Here is a 15,693-nt window from a genome sequence, read left to right as displayed (position 1 = left end):
GAATAGTTTTATTGTGATCTTTGACCATCAAAACATGGGTCTAGACACATTATTTGTTCATGTATCTGCAATAATGGCTGAGATAGAGTGAAAAGTGTGAACATTCCGTTGTTGGCAATTGTGACACTAATTAGCATAAAAAATACATGTGGGACATCCAGACAACATTTTAACATAGCTCATCATTTTCTACATACTTTTTACACTTAGGAAACACTGATTATAAGAATATTTCTGTGTCGGTGCAAAATACATCGTTCTTGGTACAAGACTAAAATGCTATTTTATTGTAATGGCGGCACTAATTAGCATAATAGCATGCCACAGACACATGTGATCACTTTAAGAATAGTTTTATTGTGTTCCTTGACCCTCAAAACATGGATCTGGATACCTTATTTGTTCAGTTATCTGCAATAATGGCTGAGATATAGTGAAAGGTGTAAAAAGAGTGAAACTCGATTTTTAGGGTAAATAAACACTAATTTGGGAAAAAAATATACGTGGGACAATTTTTCAACTTTTTAACATAGCTAATCGTTTTCTACACCATTTTTTCAATCTAGAAAATCTGATTCAAAGTATATTTCAGGGGGGTGCATGATACCCCCTTCTACCCACTAGACTACAGTGTTTGCGTATTTTAAGCTACCCTCAGCTGGAAAAACTGACCGTTGTATTACTGTTCCAGAAGTAAGGTCATCTGTACAATTACAGGTCTGACACGTTTGATTCTCTCACTGTCACAACTCACCGTACCGTCTTAATTCCAGCATCTCAATGTGTGAAGAAGAATTTAGGAGTAGAATTATTTATTTCCAATACTACGCTGCCTCCAAGTGGTAGGTTTTATATCGGATGCAAAAGGCAGACACATTGAAAATGACTTAGAGGATATTCTCTTATCGATACTGCTCCCAAAGAACGATACTGATTTTATCACAAAGTTTATTTAATTGGCAGTTTCATAACAAATGCTGAGTTTCCACGTTGAAAGAAACAGCTTACATAATTCAAATGACAAACACAAAGAAATTAAACACTATCGACAAACTGTTGGACATTTCTATTACAGTTTTAGTTACAACATTAAACACCATATTTACAAAGATAGAAACAATAAGAACTCTGGTTGTGCATCTTCAAAGCAACAGTTGAACAAAAGGCTGGAAACGTTTTCTCTCTCTTTCTATTGCTCTTTTTAACAGGAGAGTGGTTAAAAGGCAACAAGGTCATTGTCATCCAGAGAATCTCTCTGACACACACACACACACACACACACACACACACACACACACAACACACACACACACACACACACACACACACACACACACACACACACACACACACACACACACACACACACACACACACACACACACACACACACACACACACACACACACACACACCATTGCTCAGTGGGGGAGCCCTGCTCACATCCGTACACCCTTTAAAGATGACATACTGTAGGCCTCGACTTAAAGCCTTCTACTGTACAGCTGGTAAGTGATCTGTATGCATTGTGTCGCTCCCTACTGTACAGTCAGGATGCCAACCGTCACCCTGTAAAATAACTAAACACATCATTGGCAATAATGCACATAAAAGAGATCATGTATGAGGCAGATTAAAAGGTAAAACATTCAATTCCGTTTGAAAAACAACAACATTAAAGGAATGTATATATAGGTGTATTTGTGCTGCACATGTGGCCAGCACTTGAGACACCATCGCGGTGAAGAGATAAATAAAAGTATGAGATCAAAGTTCCAGTAAGTCCACGTAGGAATCCGTTAAAAAAAGGTGCTTAAAGTCTTGAGTTGAACAGCTGCACGATGATCAGAGGAGGTTTTCCAGTTCAGAAATCAACTCAAACGACGTGTGTGAGGATAAGTGGAAAGACAGCAATGGCGTACATTTGAATACCTATCTATTAACCCTTAGATGCCCGAGTGACTGGACCCTACACTCTTCCATAAGTTGGTCAAAAAGGACTCGTAATAATAATAATAATAATGTGGTTTTATGCCATTGGTTAAGAAAAATTACTTTTATAATATTTATTATTATATTTTGGTTCACACTAGAAATATTGAATTTTTCACTATTTTGAATTTTTTTTACATTTTGAAAAAAAACGTTTTGAACATAATGTCCCAAAGATCTCCGCTATTCTGAGACCCTCACAGTATTCCAGTCCCTTTTCAAAACTCATCTCTTCTCCTCTTGTCTACTCATAGCCCACCCCCCATCAATCCATGCCGGTTGATCAAGTTTGATAGTCCTCTACCCCCCACCCTAACCTTCCCTTATATTGTAAAGCGATTTTGAGTCCATGAAAAGCCAGATAAAAATATAATGTATTATTATTATTATTATTATACTGACAGGTATCAGATCTTGCTGTGTAAAACAATCTTCCTGAGAGGTGTCACTTGTGATGTAGTCTGTGTGTCCTACAGTGAATGTATTCCTGACAGCAACAGGTGATAAGAATCAAAGGTTCCCATAGGATGCCATAGAAAATGCATGCGGGTTATTTTTGACCCACTTATGGAAGCTTGGGGTAGAAATACAAAAACTACAATTTCTTAAAATGTAATTACAAAGATACTTCAAGAAAACCACCTCACCGGGTCAACAAAGACCCACGTATGCATCTAAGGGTTAATAGCATTTGCGTATGTCAAGTCTATATAAGTCAAATGTCTATATACGCATTAACAATCTAGACATCAATATGGCTTGTTTTGACTAAGTTTTAAAGAATCTAGGTCTAACATGTTCTTTTTGGCTTAATATTGATGCTTGATTCCCAATGGCGTGTTCTTTCATTACTTCGCTTTGACCTGAGCTCCTCTCATCCATCTTGTTTAATTTTCTGTTCCAATCGAACACGGTCTCATTTCAGGGACAATGCCATTTGTTTTCATAACTTCCTCCTGGCTTGTGTGTATCTAATGCAGGGGTGTCAAACTCAAGGCCCGGGGGCCAAATCCGGCCCGCGACTTCATTTTCTGTGGCCCCACAAGAGCTTGCAAAGAATATAATATGTTTGTTATACGGTTACATGGCGATTTACAGAAGCACGTTGCCCATAAACTACATGTCCCACAATGCATCTCAAATTAGACTTTTTTCTCAGATTTGACTTTTTTTCCAAAAATTACTTTTTTTTCAAAATGTCACTTTTTATTTCTTATTTTCTTTAAAAATCATTTTGTGACGTTCTCACTGAAGAGACTTGCAATTATTTGCCCTAGACTTCTACTTTCAGACCGAGTTAATTATGAAGTTATTATTATCTGATAATAATCCAATGCAGAGGCAATAATGTAAAATATAATACATTATTTTATATATATTAAATATTTATATATGTAGTTTTATATAGTCTTAAAGTTACAACCGGCCCTTTGAGTGCAACCATAATGCGAATGTGGCCCGAGATGAAAATTAGTTTGACACCCCTGATCTAATGCATTGTGTTCTGTTTTTAGATTAAATCCAATTTACTCGATATTCATTTAGTGCATTATAAATAATTGGATCGGTTTGTAAATGTTAAAGGTTGCTTTGGGTTTGTTTTCTTTTCTGTTCCAACATAAACAGCTGGGTTATTATAAAGCTCCATGTGATCACTTTGGCTGATAAGGCAAGTTGTGTCTTTAAAAGGAAAAGTGCATTGACTCAACGGCCCCAAGGCATACATACAAACACACACACACAAAATCACAAAAACACTCACCCAGTCATTATAAAATACCTTCTGTCCACATGGAATCGGTAAACATATTTGCCATTGTTAAATAAATTAAAGGTTCAGCAGTTCACATTCATCAGCTGGTTGTGTGTGTATCTGTGTGCAAGTTCTGGGTAGTTAAGTTGTGTAGTTCACATTGGTCATTGTTGTCCCGTGGCTTTTTTGAGAAGCTCCAGGTCTTTGCGTGTTTGAGCCGCAGGGGGGGTGCAGCCGTGAGCCTCCAGACCCAGAGGCAGGTATCTCTCCTGCAGACCCAGGACCTCGTCGCCCTGCCCGGCCTGCAGCCAGACCCACGGAGGGGGCGGAGAACCCCCCTGGAACCCCCAAAGAGCCAGACTCTCTGTGGTGGGAGGTAGCAATAACAATGTATGAGTAAGACAGACTTTGCCTTAAAGGTCACCTATTGTGCAAAACCCTCTTCTTCATGTCTCTTCTACATCAACATGTGTCCCCTCTTCTTCATGTCTCTTCTACATCAACATGTGTCCCCTCTTCTTCATGTCTCTTCTACATCAACATGTGTCCCCTCTTCTTCATGTCTCTTCTACATCAACATGTGTCCCCTCTTCTTCATGTCTCTTCTACATCAACATGTGTCCCCTCTTCTTCATGTCTCTTCTACATCAACATGTGTCCCCTCTTCTCCATGTCTCTTCTACATCAACATGTGTCCCCTCTTCTTCATGTCTCTTCTACATCAACACGTGTCCCCTCTTCTTCATGTCTCTTCTACATCAACACGTGTCCCCTCTTCTTCATGTCTCTTCTACATCAACACGTGTCCCCTCTTCTTCATGTCTCTTCTACATCAACATGTGTCCCCTCTTCTTCATGTCTCTTCTACATCAACATGTGTCCCCTCTTCTTCATGTCTCTTCTACATCAACATGTGTCCCCTCTTCTTCATGTCTCTTCTACATCAACATGTGTCCCCTCTTCTTCATGTCTCTTCTACATCAACATGTGTCCCCTCTTCTTCATGTCTCTTCTACATCAACATGTGTCCCCTCTTCTTCATGTCTCTTCTACATCAACATGTGTCCCCTCTTCTTCGTGTCTCTTCTACATCAACATGTGTCCCCTCTTCTTCGTGTCTCTTCTACATCAACATGTGTCCCCTCTTCTTCGTGTCTCTTCTACATAAACATGTGTCCCCTCTTCTTCATGTCTCTTCTACATCAACATGTGTCCCCTCTTCTTCATGTCTCTTCTACATCAACATGTGTCCCCTCTTCTTCATGTCTCTTCTACATCAACATGTGTCCCCTCTTCTTCATGTCTCTTCTACATCAACATGTGTCCCCTCTTCTTCATGTCTCTTCTACATCAACATGTGTCCCCTCTTCTCCATGTCTCTTCTATATCAACATGTGTCCCCTCTTCTTTACATCTCTTCTACATCAACATGTGTCCCCTCTTCTTCATGTCTCTTCTACATCAACATGTGTCCCCTCTTCTTCATGTCTCTTCTACATAAACATGTGTCCCCTCTTCTTCATGTCTCTTCTACATCAACATGTGTCCCCTCTTCTTCATGTCTCTTCTACATCAACATGTGTCCCCTCTTCTTCATGTCTCTTCTACATCAACATGTGTCCCCTCTTCTTCATGTCTCTTCTACATCAACATGTGTCCCCTCTTCTTCATGTCTCTTCTACATCAACATGTGTCCCCTCTTCTTCATGTCTCTTCTACATCAACATGTGTCCCCTCTTCTTCATGTCTCTTTTGCATCAACATGTGTCCCCTCTGTGTAAAGAGATTCTGAAAGTCTCAGGAAAAAAGATTCTCTCTCTTTTTGTCCTGATCCATTTCTATAAAAACCTGTCTGAAAATGAGCTGATCAGATTTTGACCACTTTATGATGTCATAACGATGTTTTAGCTTTTTAGCCAATCAGCAACCAAGGTAACCCCCCCCCCCCCCCCCCACCTTATCGCCTGAGTCTCCTCCTAGAGCACATTGTGTTCTTTTTAAACAAATGTCTCTCAGAGGGGCGTGGGGAGGGGCTCCTTGTTTTCATCTGAAGTAATAGACAGAGAATCAGCACTTTGGAAGCAGGACTGAAACAGAGGGGATTATGGGTAATGCTGCAATGATCTGTTTGGTGTTTGGAGCCAATCAGAGACATGTTCTGTATATATCTGAGGCCTCTAATATTTTGATGAAAAACAGTACAATAGGGGACCTTTAAGAAAAAGTGATGACAAATTAATGATTGTCTAAGTGTGTCACTAACCTTTACTGCGCAGATCAGCAGCTTTGGCCATTCCAAAGGAGACCAGATGTGGTGCCACACTAACGAGGCCTTCTGGTTGACCTCGTGTGGCCATAAGCACAATGGACCTGGGACAAAAAAACACTCTGTTAAATCAGCAAGAATGCGCATAAAAAACGACTTCATGAAGACATACTTTATTATAACCCTAGGGGAAATTCAGTTTCCACTCTCTTGTGTAATACAGTACTCAGGGTTCATACACTTTTTCACCAATGATTTTCAATGACTTCTCCATGACCTTTACCTAATGACCAAAAACATGACTCTTTCTCAGCGTACCACTGAAAATAGTTTATTTGAACATGGAACAGGAAAATAAGGTCTGCATATGAAACATGTCTAAAACAAATCAAATAGTCGGCTTACTAGCTTCTACATGCTAAAGCCACTAAAATCTCTCACCAGCAAAACACCTCGTCAGTTAAAAGCCATTTTACATTTCATTACTAAACGATACAGTATTTATTATCATTATAGTATTACTATTTCGGAGATAACATATCAATTATACTTATTCTTCAGTTACATTTCCATGACTTTTCCAAAACTTTGGGAAAAATATTGTTTTCCATAACCTGGCCTGGAATTAGCATTTTGAATTTCCATGACTCTTCCAGGTTTTTAATGACCCTGAGTGCGCTGAGTACGACACACGCATAAACACACGCATTAATGCAAAGGTGGTTTTTTATCTTGGTCTTAGTGGGGACTTGAACGAGTGACCAACTGGTTCCCAAGCCAGACGGACTGAGCTACTGCCTGCCCTGTATACTGGACTGTTGTGTTGAACTAAATAGAAAAGGTTGTCTCAAAGTGTGGTACTGCTGCATGTAGTGTGAGCACCTATTTCCCCGGCTCACCTCTTTGGTATTCCAGTTTTTAGGTACTGTTCCATCTTGGCGTCCATCTTTGCAAATGAGGTTTTCTTGGTGACCTTCCCCGAGCAGGCGTCCACTGAGACCAGGAAATATCCAGGCTGAGAGAAGGGCATCGTGACCTCATTCACCTGACGGGAGGAGATCGATGTTAAATAAACCCCGACTCAAAACATCACAAGTAGATACTGAGATCATATGTTGTGTTTCCATAAGTCATTCTTACGGTGATATAGGAGCTGTTATCTCCTTTCTGCTGCTCTTTGCTGCTGAGAGACTTGACTTGTGTCTGGAGGTAGAAGGTCCATGGCTCGCTGGAAAACACAAGCTGAGGCAGAGACGCACTGGTGAGCAATGATGGCTTGAGTTTTGAACAGATTCAAGTCAATTATCGTCAATGTTTTAACTTGTTTATTGGGTTTGTTCAACAGCATACGGTTATTCTACTAGAGCATGTATCAAATGTAGGTCAACAAATCTTCACTTTATAGAACAATAGGCAGAGTAACAATGTAAATACTGCTTAACACCATGGCAAACCGAACCCCACACAGACAGAGGAAAAACAGACACACAAAAACATTATAGTAATAACTAAATAAATAAAGCAACTCATACCTTTTTAGCACCGCAGCCTTTACAGGGTTGTGTATTGAGAGACGGCATAGGCACCACTACTGAGGGGGTCTTGGAGTACTTGGGGTAGGCTTTGGCCGTGCAGTTACAGGTCTGTTTGGAGGACGTGGTGGCCATGACCTTCACTCTTTCGCAGCCTTTTGATGAACAGTAGCTGTGACCTTCACGACCGTGCCGAGCCCGAAGGTAGAACCACAACAAGCTGGGCGTGATGGAAGGAGAACGGGAGGAAATGGCCACAGTTAAAAACACTTTATGAAATGAGAGAAACAGAGATGAAAGAAGTTTCAGACAGCTCCTCCCGAAAGTCAACATCGACCTTTTTGAACCCACTGCAATAGAGAGGATTGGAATTAGTTTTATGTTCTCACCCACAGTTTCGGTCAAAGTAGATACTTCCTCTCCATCGGCCTGTTCTCCAGCTCTGCTAAGGATGACACGGTGCCGTAGTCTGTGAGGTCATCGAAGGTGTTGCTCTGCCTGTCGTTGATGTCGGCCATAATCTGAAACGTGGTGTCTGATGGGTAACAGAGTCCCACCAACGCCCAGTCATCTCTAAATGGGAGGAAGAGAAAAAGACAGGCATTACATCAGAGAGGCGTTCTCCAAAAACATTGAGAATAGTAGAAAGATGTTAGGACAGCCTGGTTTGTAAATACGTTTTAAAAGCTTTGCATAGTTCTAATGGGGACGAAACAAAATGTATTAAACACTACTTTAATCGTTGTCGTTTCATTGCTTTCTCAGGAAACAATATCCTAATTTACCCGTTGAAGATATTTCAGCAAGTCATATCTTTTCCAGATATCTTTTTGAATTCTGTATTTTCTCTCTCAAAACAGAAAAACACCTCTTTACTATTAGATCTGGCCCGCCGGTATATTGCATGCACACCTTCACTCCCTCCTGAGGGGTCTCCTCAGCTCAGAGTCTGAGCCCAAACATTGATGACCTTGCACCCAAGATGAGATGCCAAGTATCTGAGCTAGCATCACAGAGCAGCAACCTGCACTTTGTTTCTTGAGACAGCAGGGCATGTTTGGTTTTCTCTTTGAGGGAAATTGTTTTTTTGAAGCTGTTGTTGGCCTGTGGGAAAATGTGATCATAAGAAATGCCTCTGGAGAAGCTGCAGATAGAGCCATAAGAAATGACTGCAAATGATTATTTAATGTTGTTTTTATAGGCAATCATTTAAGCTTTGTTAGTTCCAGGTTTAATATGTGCAATAAGTTCATCTCAATAAGTTTTGCAATAAACATTGAACCAGTCCGGCCCTCGACTAGCACCCATTTTTTTATTTTGGCCCACTGTGTATTTCCGTTTGACACCCCTGCTCTAACGGATGATACTCGTACAACTGTCATATAACACATCAGTGCTTCTCAAACTTTTTCCAGTCATGTACCCCCTGACCGACCCCGAACATTTTTGATCGAAAAACCCTATACAAATAATTCCAATATAGTGATGTTCCCTCAGTGTGTGATTTATTAACTCCTTCATGCATTACAACAAACTAAGTATATTTTAATTTTATGCATGAAAAATAATAACAGATTTTTCCAAGGACTTTTTCAATTGAAGTTTAACAAACCAATGAACAAAATGATATATTATGCAAAACTATACAATACACACATTTGACATGTTTATATGAGGTGGTTCTAGGAATATTTTATGTAAAATTGTGTTTTCTATTTAACTTATTGTACTAAGATTATTTTTGTAATCATGCATGGTATTTTTTAAATTAACTTTTTTTTTAAATCTCACGTACCCCCTGCAGTACCCCAATGTACCCATAGGGGTCCGCGTACCCACATTTGAGAATCACTGTAATACATAAATGTATATAATATGTAAACTATTTGACTCCAAATAAAGATTTAAAGAAAAAAGAAAGGTCATGTAAAGTATTTAAAGTATTAAGGTGTTACATCCAAAGACAGAAAAAAACACATAATGCAGAAATCCCCTGACTTGCAGCAGGCGTGTCGTCCACACACTGAAGCTTTACTCACTTGTCGAAGTTGATGAGCGACAGCACCACCTCTCTGGGTGCAGGTCCGCTCCAGTGCAGGCTGTAGCTCTTGCTCATCATCAGGATGGGCTGGTACTGCTGAGACAGCGCCCCCTGGCTGTTGATCCCCCTCAGAACCAGAGGGGCAGCTGGGTATTCATCTCTGCTGATGGATAGGGTCAGGTTAGGGGATCCCTGGGTCTGGATGTACACCTGGGAGAGGAAGAGGAGGAAAGGTCAGTGTCCTATCTAATAGTATTCACATCAATTATTCATTCATATTAAAACTTTATACATATTTCGTATATGAGAAGGACAGAGGGATAATAATGAGGTGCACCATGCTGTACCTGAGAGTAGCGACCGCTGCAGATCACTCCGCTCCACTGAGGCACGTTCACACAGCCAGGATGTTGGATCAGGTAATTGTCTGCTCGGCCGGCGTAGGTGTCGGTGTAGCCCGTCACGGAGCCGTCCACGTCGTGAAAGATGGAGTTTTTGTCCCCGTCCAGGTCGTTCTCTTCAAACCACTGCCCCGGGCGGCCGAAGAACGTCTGCAGACCCACCTGAGGGTGATATTTGCAAAGAGTGTTATAACCGCAACTATATTTCTTTTAGCACTAGGCATCCATTTTGTAAGGAGGAGTTTAACAATGACAATATGGATTAGTTAAACATTTAAATTCGATAGACTCAAAATGAATTGCAAAAGGGGATTAAGAAGCTGTCCTTTAACTTCATTTGGAAGGAAATGCTGATTGCACAATGTAATGGCTTCAGAAAACGACACCACCAGTGTTAAGACAAGATAAGATAGGATGGACCTTTATTAATCCCTGCGAGGAAATTCAGTTTATAGTGGTTCCCTCTAAGCCCTCATTATCCAACGCTGTCTGCTACTGAGTATGATCTACTTTGAGGCTCGATTTAAGGTGGTTGAAAGAAAATGCCTTTTTTTAGAGTAGTGTTGCTAATTTACCAGATGAAGTTACACTCATTTGCATGTTGGCAACGTCATTCTGCATTGATTTGCATAAAGCTTACAGGTGGTGTCAGTTACAACAAGGGAAAGTCTGCTTGTGCAGGAAGCAATTCGTCTTAAATTCCAATTTAATATTTAAAAATGTTTCTTGTCCAATGCTTTTTATCTTTCACTTAAAGGTGGGGTAGGTAATTCACTTCAGAAACACTTTTTGTTATATTCCATGGAATGATCTTAACATCCCGATAGCAATGAATACATGAAATGCTTTGACAATAAATACATTAAAAAAACGTCATCAGTGGAAGCCGTGGCGCTGTAAAAAGCACGACCAATCATCTGAGCCGGCCCGGCTAAAGTAACTGGATGGCCTACCTGCCTGTCAGCCTTCCATCTGTGCACAAACGTATCTATGCCCTCATTGGTCATGTGGCGGGGCTCTGTGAGGAAGTCTGAACGAAGTGGCAGATTTTTTCCGGCTGCGTACTTTCAAATTCTAGCGCACTCGAGCTGGTTTCTCCAGTCTTACCTACCCCACCTTTAACTAAAGTGAGTGCACTTTCTTTACCACCACAAGATGGCACTAGAGATTTACAATTGTTCCTCCACATGCCCTTATTTCTCCTTTCTTCTGTCTAATGCTTTAAACAACTGCCAACTCAACGACTCTCATCTGACTTAATCAATATGAGAGGACGGTTACACGGGTGAAGGATAACGGGAGCAAACAGCTCAGGGGGAAACAGTCAAACCCAGTGTAGCAAAAGGATTGACACGGAAAGCAAGGTAGAAAATATACAAACAGTGTTCACAACTACTGTATTCCCAACAGCAGAAACAAACACAACAAAGTGATAAACAGAGACACAGGTACAAAGTGCTAACCTGTCACATGGGAGTAGATACTTTAAAATGTGACATGACCCCAAGTTAAAAGGTCATATAGAATAGCTGGGAGTGAAACCTACACTTTACATTACATGTTACTTGTTAGACGCTTTTATCCAAAGCGACTAACATACTCAATACTGTGGACAATCCCCACAGGAGTGTCCCGCCCAGGGACACAACGACATGCTGACTGCAGCGGGGTTTGAACCTGTGCTCCCCCTGATTCAACACCAACGCACAATCACTGCGCCACACGCCTCCTACACCAATCACTGCCTGTAAAGAGCTATTACAAGCTCATTAAAGGAAGATCACAACTGAAACATAACTTGGCTAACGTATTGTAAATATTATGTATGTAGGTGAAAGGTGGGACAGCTCTGTGTTGACTCTACTATGCATCACTTTGTGATTCTAATATGGAATCAGTAACGGTATAGTGTGCCTGGATGTCAAAAATAGACGTTTGCTCACAGTGGGGTGGAAGCTGAGCTGGGACAGATTGTTTCGTGGGGTGAGCTGCCAGGTGTTCTTCAGGTTGAATCCCACTGCGCTGGTATAACGCTCCGGTGTGGGGATGTATCCACGAAATGTACTGTGGGTAAGTCGCACCGGACCATCGTAGATCTGGAAACCTCGGATTGGGAATGTCCTACAGCGGAGAGGGAGAGGGAGTTATCCTCGATTAGGCAAGCCAAATGGCAGATCAAGTCATATTCAAATTGACAGGTTTGAGTCATAGATCGGCTTAAACACAAAGATTGAAAAGGAGTGAATAAAAAACATGACTCAAGAGGGAGCAGGACATCAGCTGCCTCAGACATGACGTGCTTCATAGTTCTTGGATATATGGGCTGCGAGACAATTCCAAAGGTTCCCCCCAAAATGACTCCTTGTTTTTTCCCATCAAAAGTTGAGGGGTCTAAGCACAGAGGGTGTGGTATGCTTTACTCATTGTAAAAGCCCCCTGTGGCACATGTGTACTATTGGGCTATATAAATACAATGTGATTGATTTATTGAACATTAGTAAAGTATAAATGATGCTCAATGAAGGACTGGGGTAGATGTAATTGTATCATGTGTTTAAAGGAACTATAAGAACAAACAAAGCAATAAGTCTTAGAGAATCATAGTTAAAAGAACTATGCGAAATAGTGTCAATAATAGCAACAATCTTATATATATGGAAAATGTTAGGAGGGTTAAGTCAGGACGTATGCTCTTGGGATATAATTATAACAAAGAATTTACACATTTTTTCCTATCTCTATTTTTTGAGTCATCACTTTCCGCAAGACAAGGATCTAAGTCTTATGTAATTGCTATTAATGAAACCTTGGAACTAATATTAAAGGATCAAATTATCCATTTATTTGTATGGAAATATCTTCTCACTGGCAAGAAGAAGAAAAAAGAGTGTCAGCAGTTTCGGCAGGAACCACGGTGACGACAGACAGCCCGAGTGAGCCAGATGTCACTGTGCGGTCAGGGAGCCTGTAAAATGGCTGTAAAGTTGTACACAGTGGTGACAGCGGCGCTCACGACCTGACGGAACGCTGCGTTCTTGAGACTCGAATGGGCAGCTATTTGCAAGTCTCTCCTCTGCTGTAACGATCTCTGTAATGACAGAGAAAGGCAGAGAGAAGAGAGAAGAGAGCCCGAGGGACGTAAAGCCTAACAGATCTGGCCTCATTAGAGCCGTCCACTTAGTCCAACATGGAGAGCCTGGAGAGACTCCACAAACCTCAGAATGGAAATGCTATCCAAAGGGTTGTCATTAGGGCACATGGGACGGGATCGCTAATAGAAAGATCGGTACCACTTTACAATAAGACTACCCGTATAAAGGGTTTACGAATAGTTTGTAATTCATTTATTAATTAGGTTGTGAACACTTTATAAATCATTAATACGCTTTTATAAGACATGAGATAAACAGGGCGACTGTGACCGGATGCTTGCCAAATAGTGAGCCCACATTTATCTGTACTGCTAAGCCTTATATTGGCTAGCTAGCTTCCTTAGTCTTCTTCATCAGCCAGCGTAAAGCGCTTTGAGCACTGGAAAAGCGCTATAATAAATGTAAGGAATTATTCATTATTATTATTATTAGCATCCTTGGTATCTGTTGCTCACTGAGTTTATTCTCGCTAAGTATAAGGCTTAGTCATCTTGCCAAATAGTGAGCCTGTGTTGACGTATGAAAACTATGTTAGAACTGGTTTATAAATGGTTCTTACTGATTAATAAAGTGTTTACAACCTAATTCATAACCTAATTATAAACCCTTTATGAATCCTTTATAAGGGTAGTCTTATTGTAAAGTGGTACAGAAAGATCTTCACAGGCTCCTAAATGTAAAGAAAGAAACGTCATTTAGTTAAAGCTAATTATGATAAAGATCGTACTGCTCGTAAGTCATCGGATGCCACAATGACTAATCCCTTTCTTAGAAAACCACACAAGTGTTGCCACTACCGTTTTCAGAAACTGTCTCAAATATCACTGGAGGGAAGTCAGTCCAAACAGAACTTCCTTTCACAAGTCCAGCTCCGTGTTAAAGCAGCTGCAGCAGCCTCCGCTGTCCATCTGTCCAACTACCTGCTGGTTCTGCTGGCTCGCTCGTCCTTGTTTGTTTTTCCCAGCACATTTGTGCATTGCCAACTGCTCCAAAAGCATCCCCTGCAGTTCCTGAGGAAACTCAGATTCATTTGGGTTTTCCCTTAATTCCTCACATATATCACTCCTTCCTTGTTACTACCCCTTGTATCCTCCCTGCCCGTTTCTCAATCGCGAGTACAACTGCTGCAGAGCAACTATTTCAAGTGTACTACGTCATCGAGTGGCGCCGAAGGACTGTTTAAATGCATGTTAAGTGCCCAGCATTCTGCGCCACTCTATGACGTAGGATACTTGAAATAGTTGCTCTGCAGCATGTGTACTCACGATTGAGAAACGGCCACTGCTCCCTGCTGTTCGCTCCCTCTCACCTGTTTCTAGGCAGTGTCCTCATCTTTGCATCAACCCCTCCTAAGCCCCAGTATTTATTCTGTCCTCCGTTGGTCCCTCTGTTTCGACTTTCACCCACAAACAAGGACCGTGTCACTTCCTGGCTGGAGCCTTCGTCCTTAGGGTAGCTGCCATCACTGGAGGAACATAAGGAGATCAGGGCATGTAGAAGTAAATAACAAATCATCTCCAACATAATGTTAACATTGGACAATATAGAAAAAAACTGCATTTCTTCTTAATTATTAAGGAAATAAAGGTATGTGACAAAGTGCCTGTTCTTACAGTAGCTCATTATTGATACATATTTGGCAAGTTCTTCTGGCAAGGAGAAGTGAAAGCATGACTAAAAGGAGCAGAGGGATGTAGAAGTACACACCTGGCAAAAGCCAATCCCACTCCATTGTCTGCAAATCTGTCAAGGGAAAGGCAAAATAAGAGCATGGTCAAACAGTGAATCCCAGGGTTAGTCAGCGCTCTAACATCGAGGGGAATATCTATGAAGAAAGTATGAGGAAGGGGCGAAGGAGCACATGCAGGGCAAATGATTCCCCAACAACTACGAGCTGTGAACCGTGTCTTCACAGAAACGAGTAGTGGGATTATCACATGGTCTTGTCGTCATGGTCAGCATCAGAAACAGGTTTATCACCAGGTAGGTTTACACGTGCGAGGGATTTCACTCGGTGTCGTGGTGCATCTCCGTCCTCAGTTCTTTTGCAAACATGACATTCATCCGTCTTACCCAGAGTCCTGGATGACGATGTCCCCTCCCCGTATCCACGCTCCTAAATCGTTGTTCTTGTAGGAGATCAGAGTGTCAATCACTGCTGCCACCCGGGGGCGGTTCGGGTCAGCATCCTGGTGCGGTCGGAATCTGACAAACACAAGTGGACACAACTATCATTATCCTTCTGACTTTAGTCGTTACTGTTAACACAGTGTCAAACGTTATTGCCCCCAACTTATTCTGCACTCTCTTCAAGACAACACAAACAAAGGATGGCTTGCCCTAATGAACTTCTTCTCTCTGTGTGACCGATAGCCCGGATAATCATAACGTCATCCTACAATAAATCTGCGCAGAAATGATTTATAACTAGGCTTATTGTCTAACTGTTGAACTCTAGAGGCTTCACTGCTTATTGCCTCCCACGATGCATGCTAATGTGATATTGTGCAAAAAGACCATGGTGTCATTAAGAACAAAAGGGGTGGATCCCCCTCT

The 15,693-nt window shown here is 41.3% G+C and overlaps 1 protein-coding gene across 1 annotated transcript in view; it reads right to left on the bottom strand.

The window, feature by feature from the left end:
• Nucleotides 1–934: 934 nt before the first annotated feature.
• Nucleotides 935–15,693, bottom strand: part of cemip2 (cell migration inducing hyaluronidase 2) — a 38,795-nt gene continuing 24,036 nt past the window's right edge. The window contains 13 exon segments of the mRNA XM_034091637.2: nt 935–4,109; nt 6,009–6,115; nt 6,911–7,056; nt 7,152–7,253; nt 7,544–7,763; nt 7,933–7,952; nt 7,954–8,116; nt 9,583–9,794; nt 9,932–10,147; nt 11,929–12,106; nt 14,447–14,602; nt 14,845–14,880; nt 15,211–15,342. Coding sequence (XP_033947528.1) covers nt 3,910–4,109; nt 6,009–6,115; nt 6,911–7,056; nt 7,152–7,253; nt 7,544–7,763; nt 7,933–7,952; nt 7,954–8,116; nt 9,583–9,794; nt 9,932–10,147; nt 11,929–12,106; nt 14,447–14,602; nt 14,845–14,880; nt 15,211–15,342 — 1,888 coding nt within the window. The 3' untranslated portion in view covers nt 935–3,909.

This window comes from Pseudochaenichthys georgianus, chromosome 9, assembly GCF_902827115.2.
Source record: "Pseudochaenichthys georgianus chromosome 9, fPseGeo1.2, whole genome shotgun sequence".
NCBI lineage: Eukaryota > Metazoa > Chordata > Actinopteri > Perciformes > Channichthyidae > Pseudochaenichthys > Pseudochaenichthys georgianus.
The sequence above is the reverse complement of the archived record's forward strand: the minus strand, read 5'-3'. Positions and strand labels throughout refer to the sequence as shown.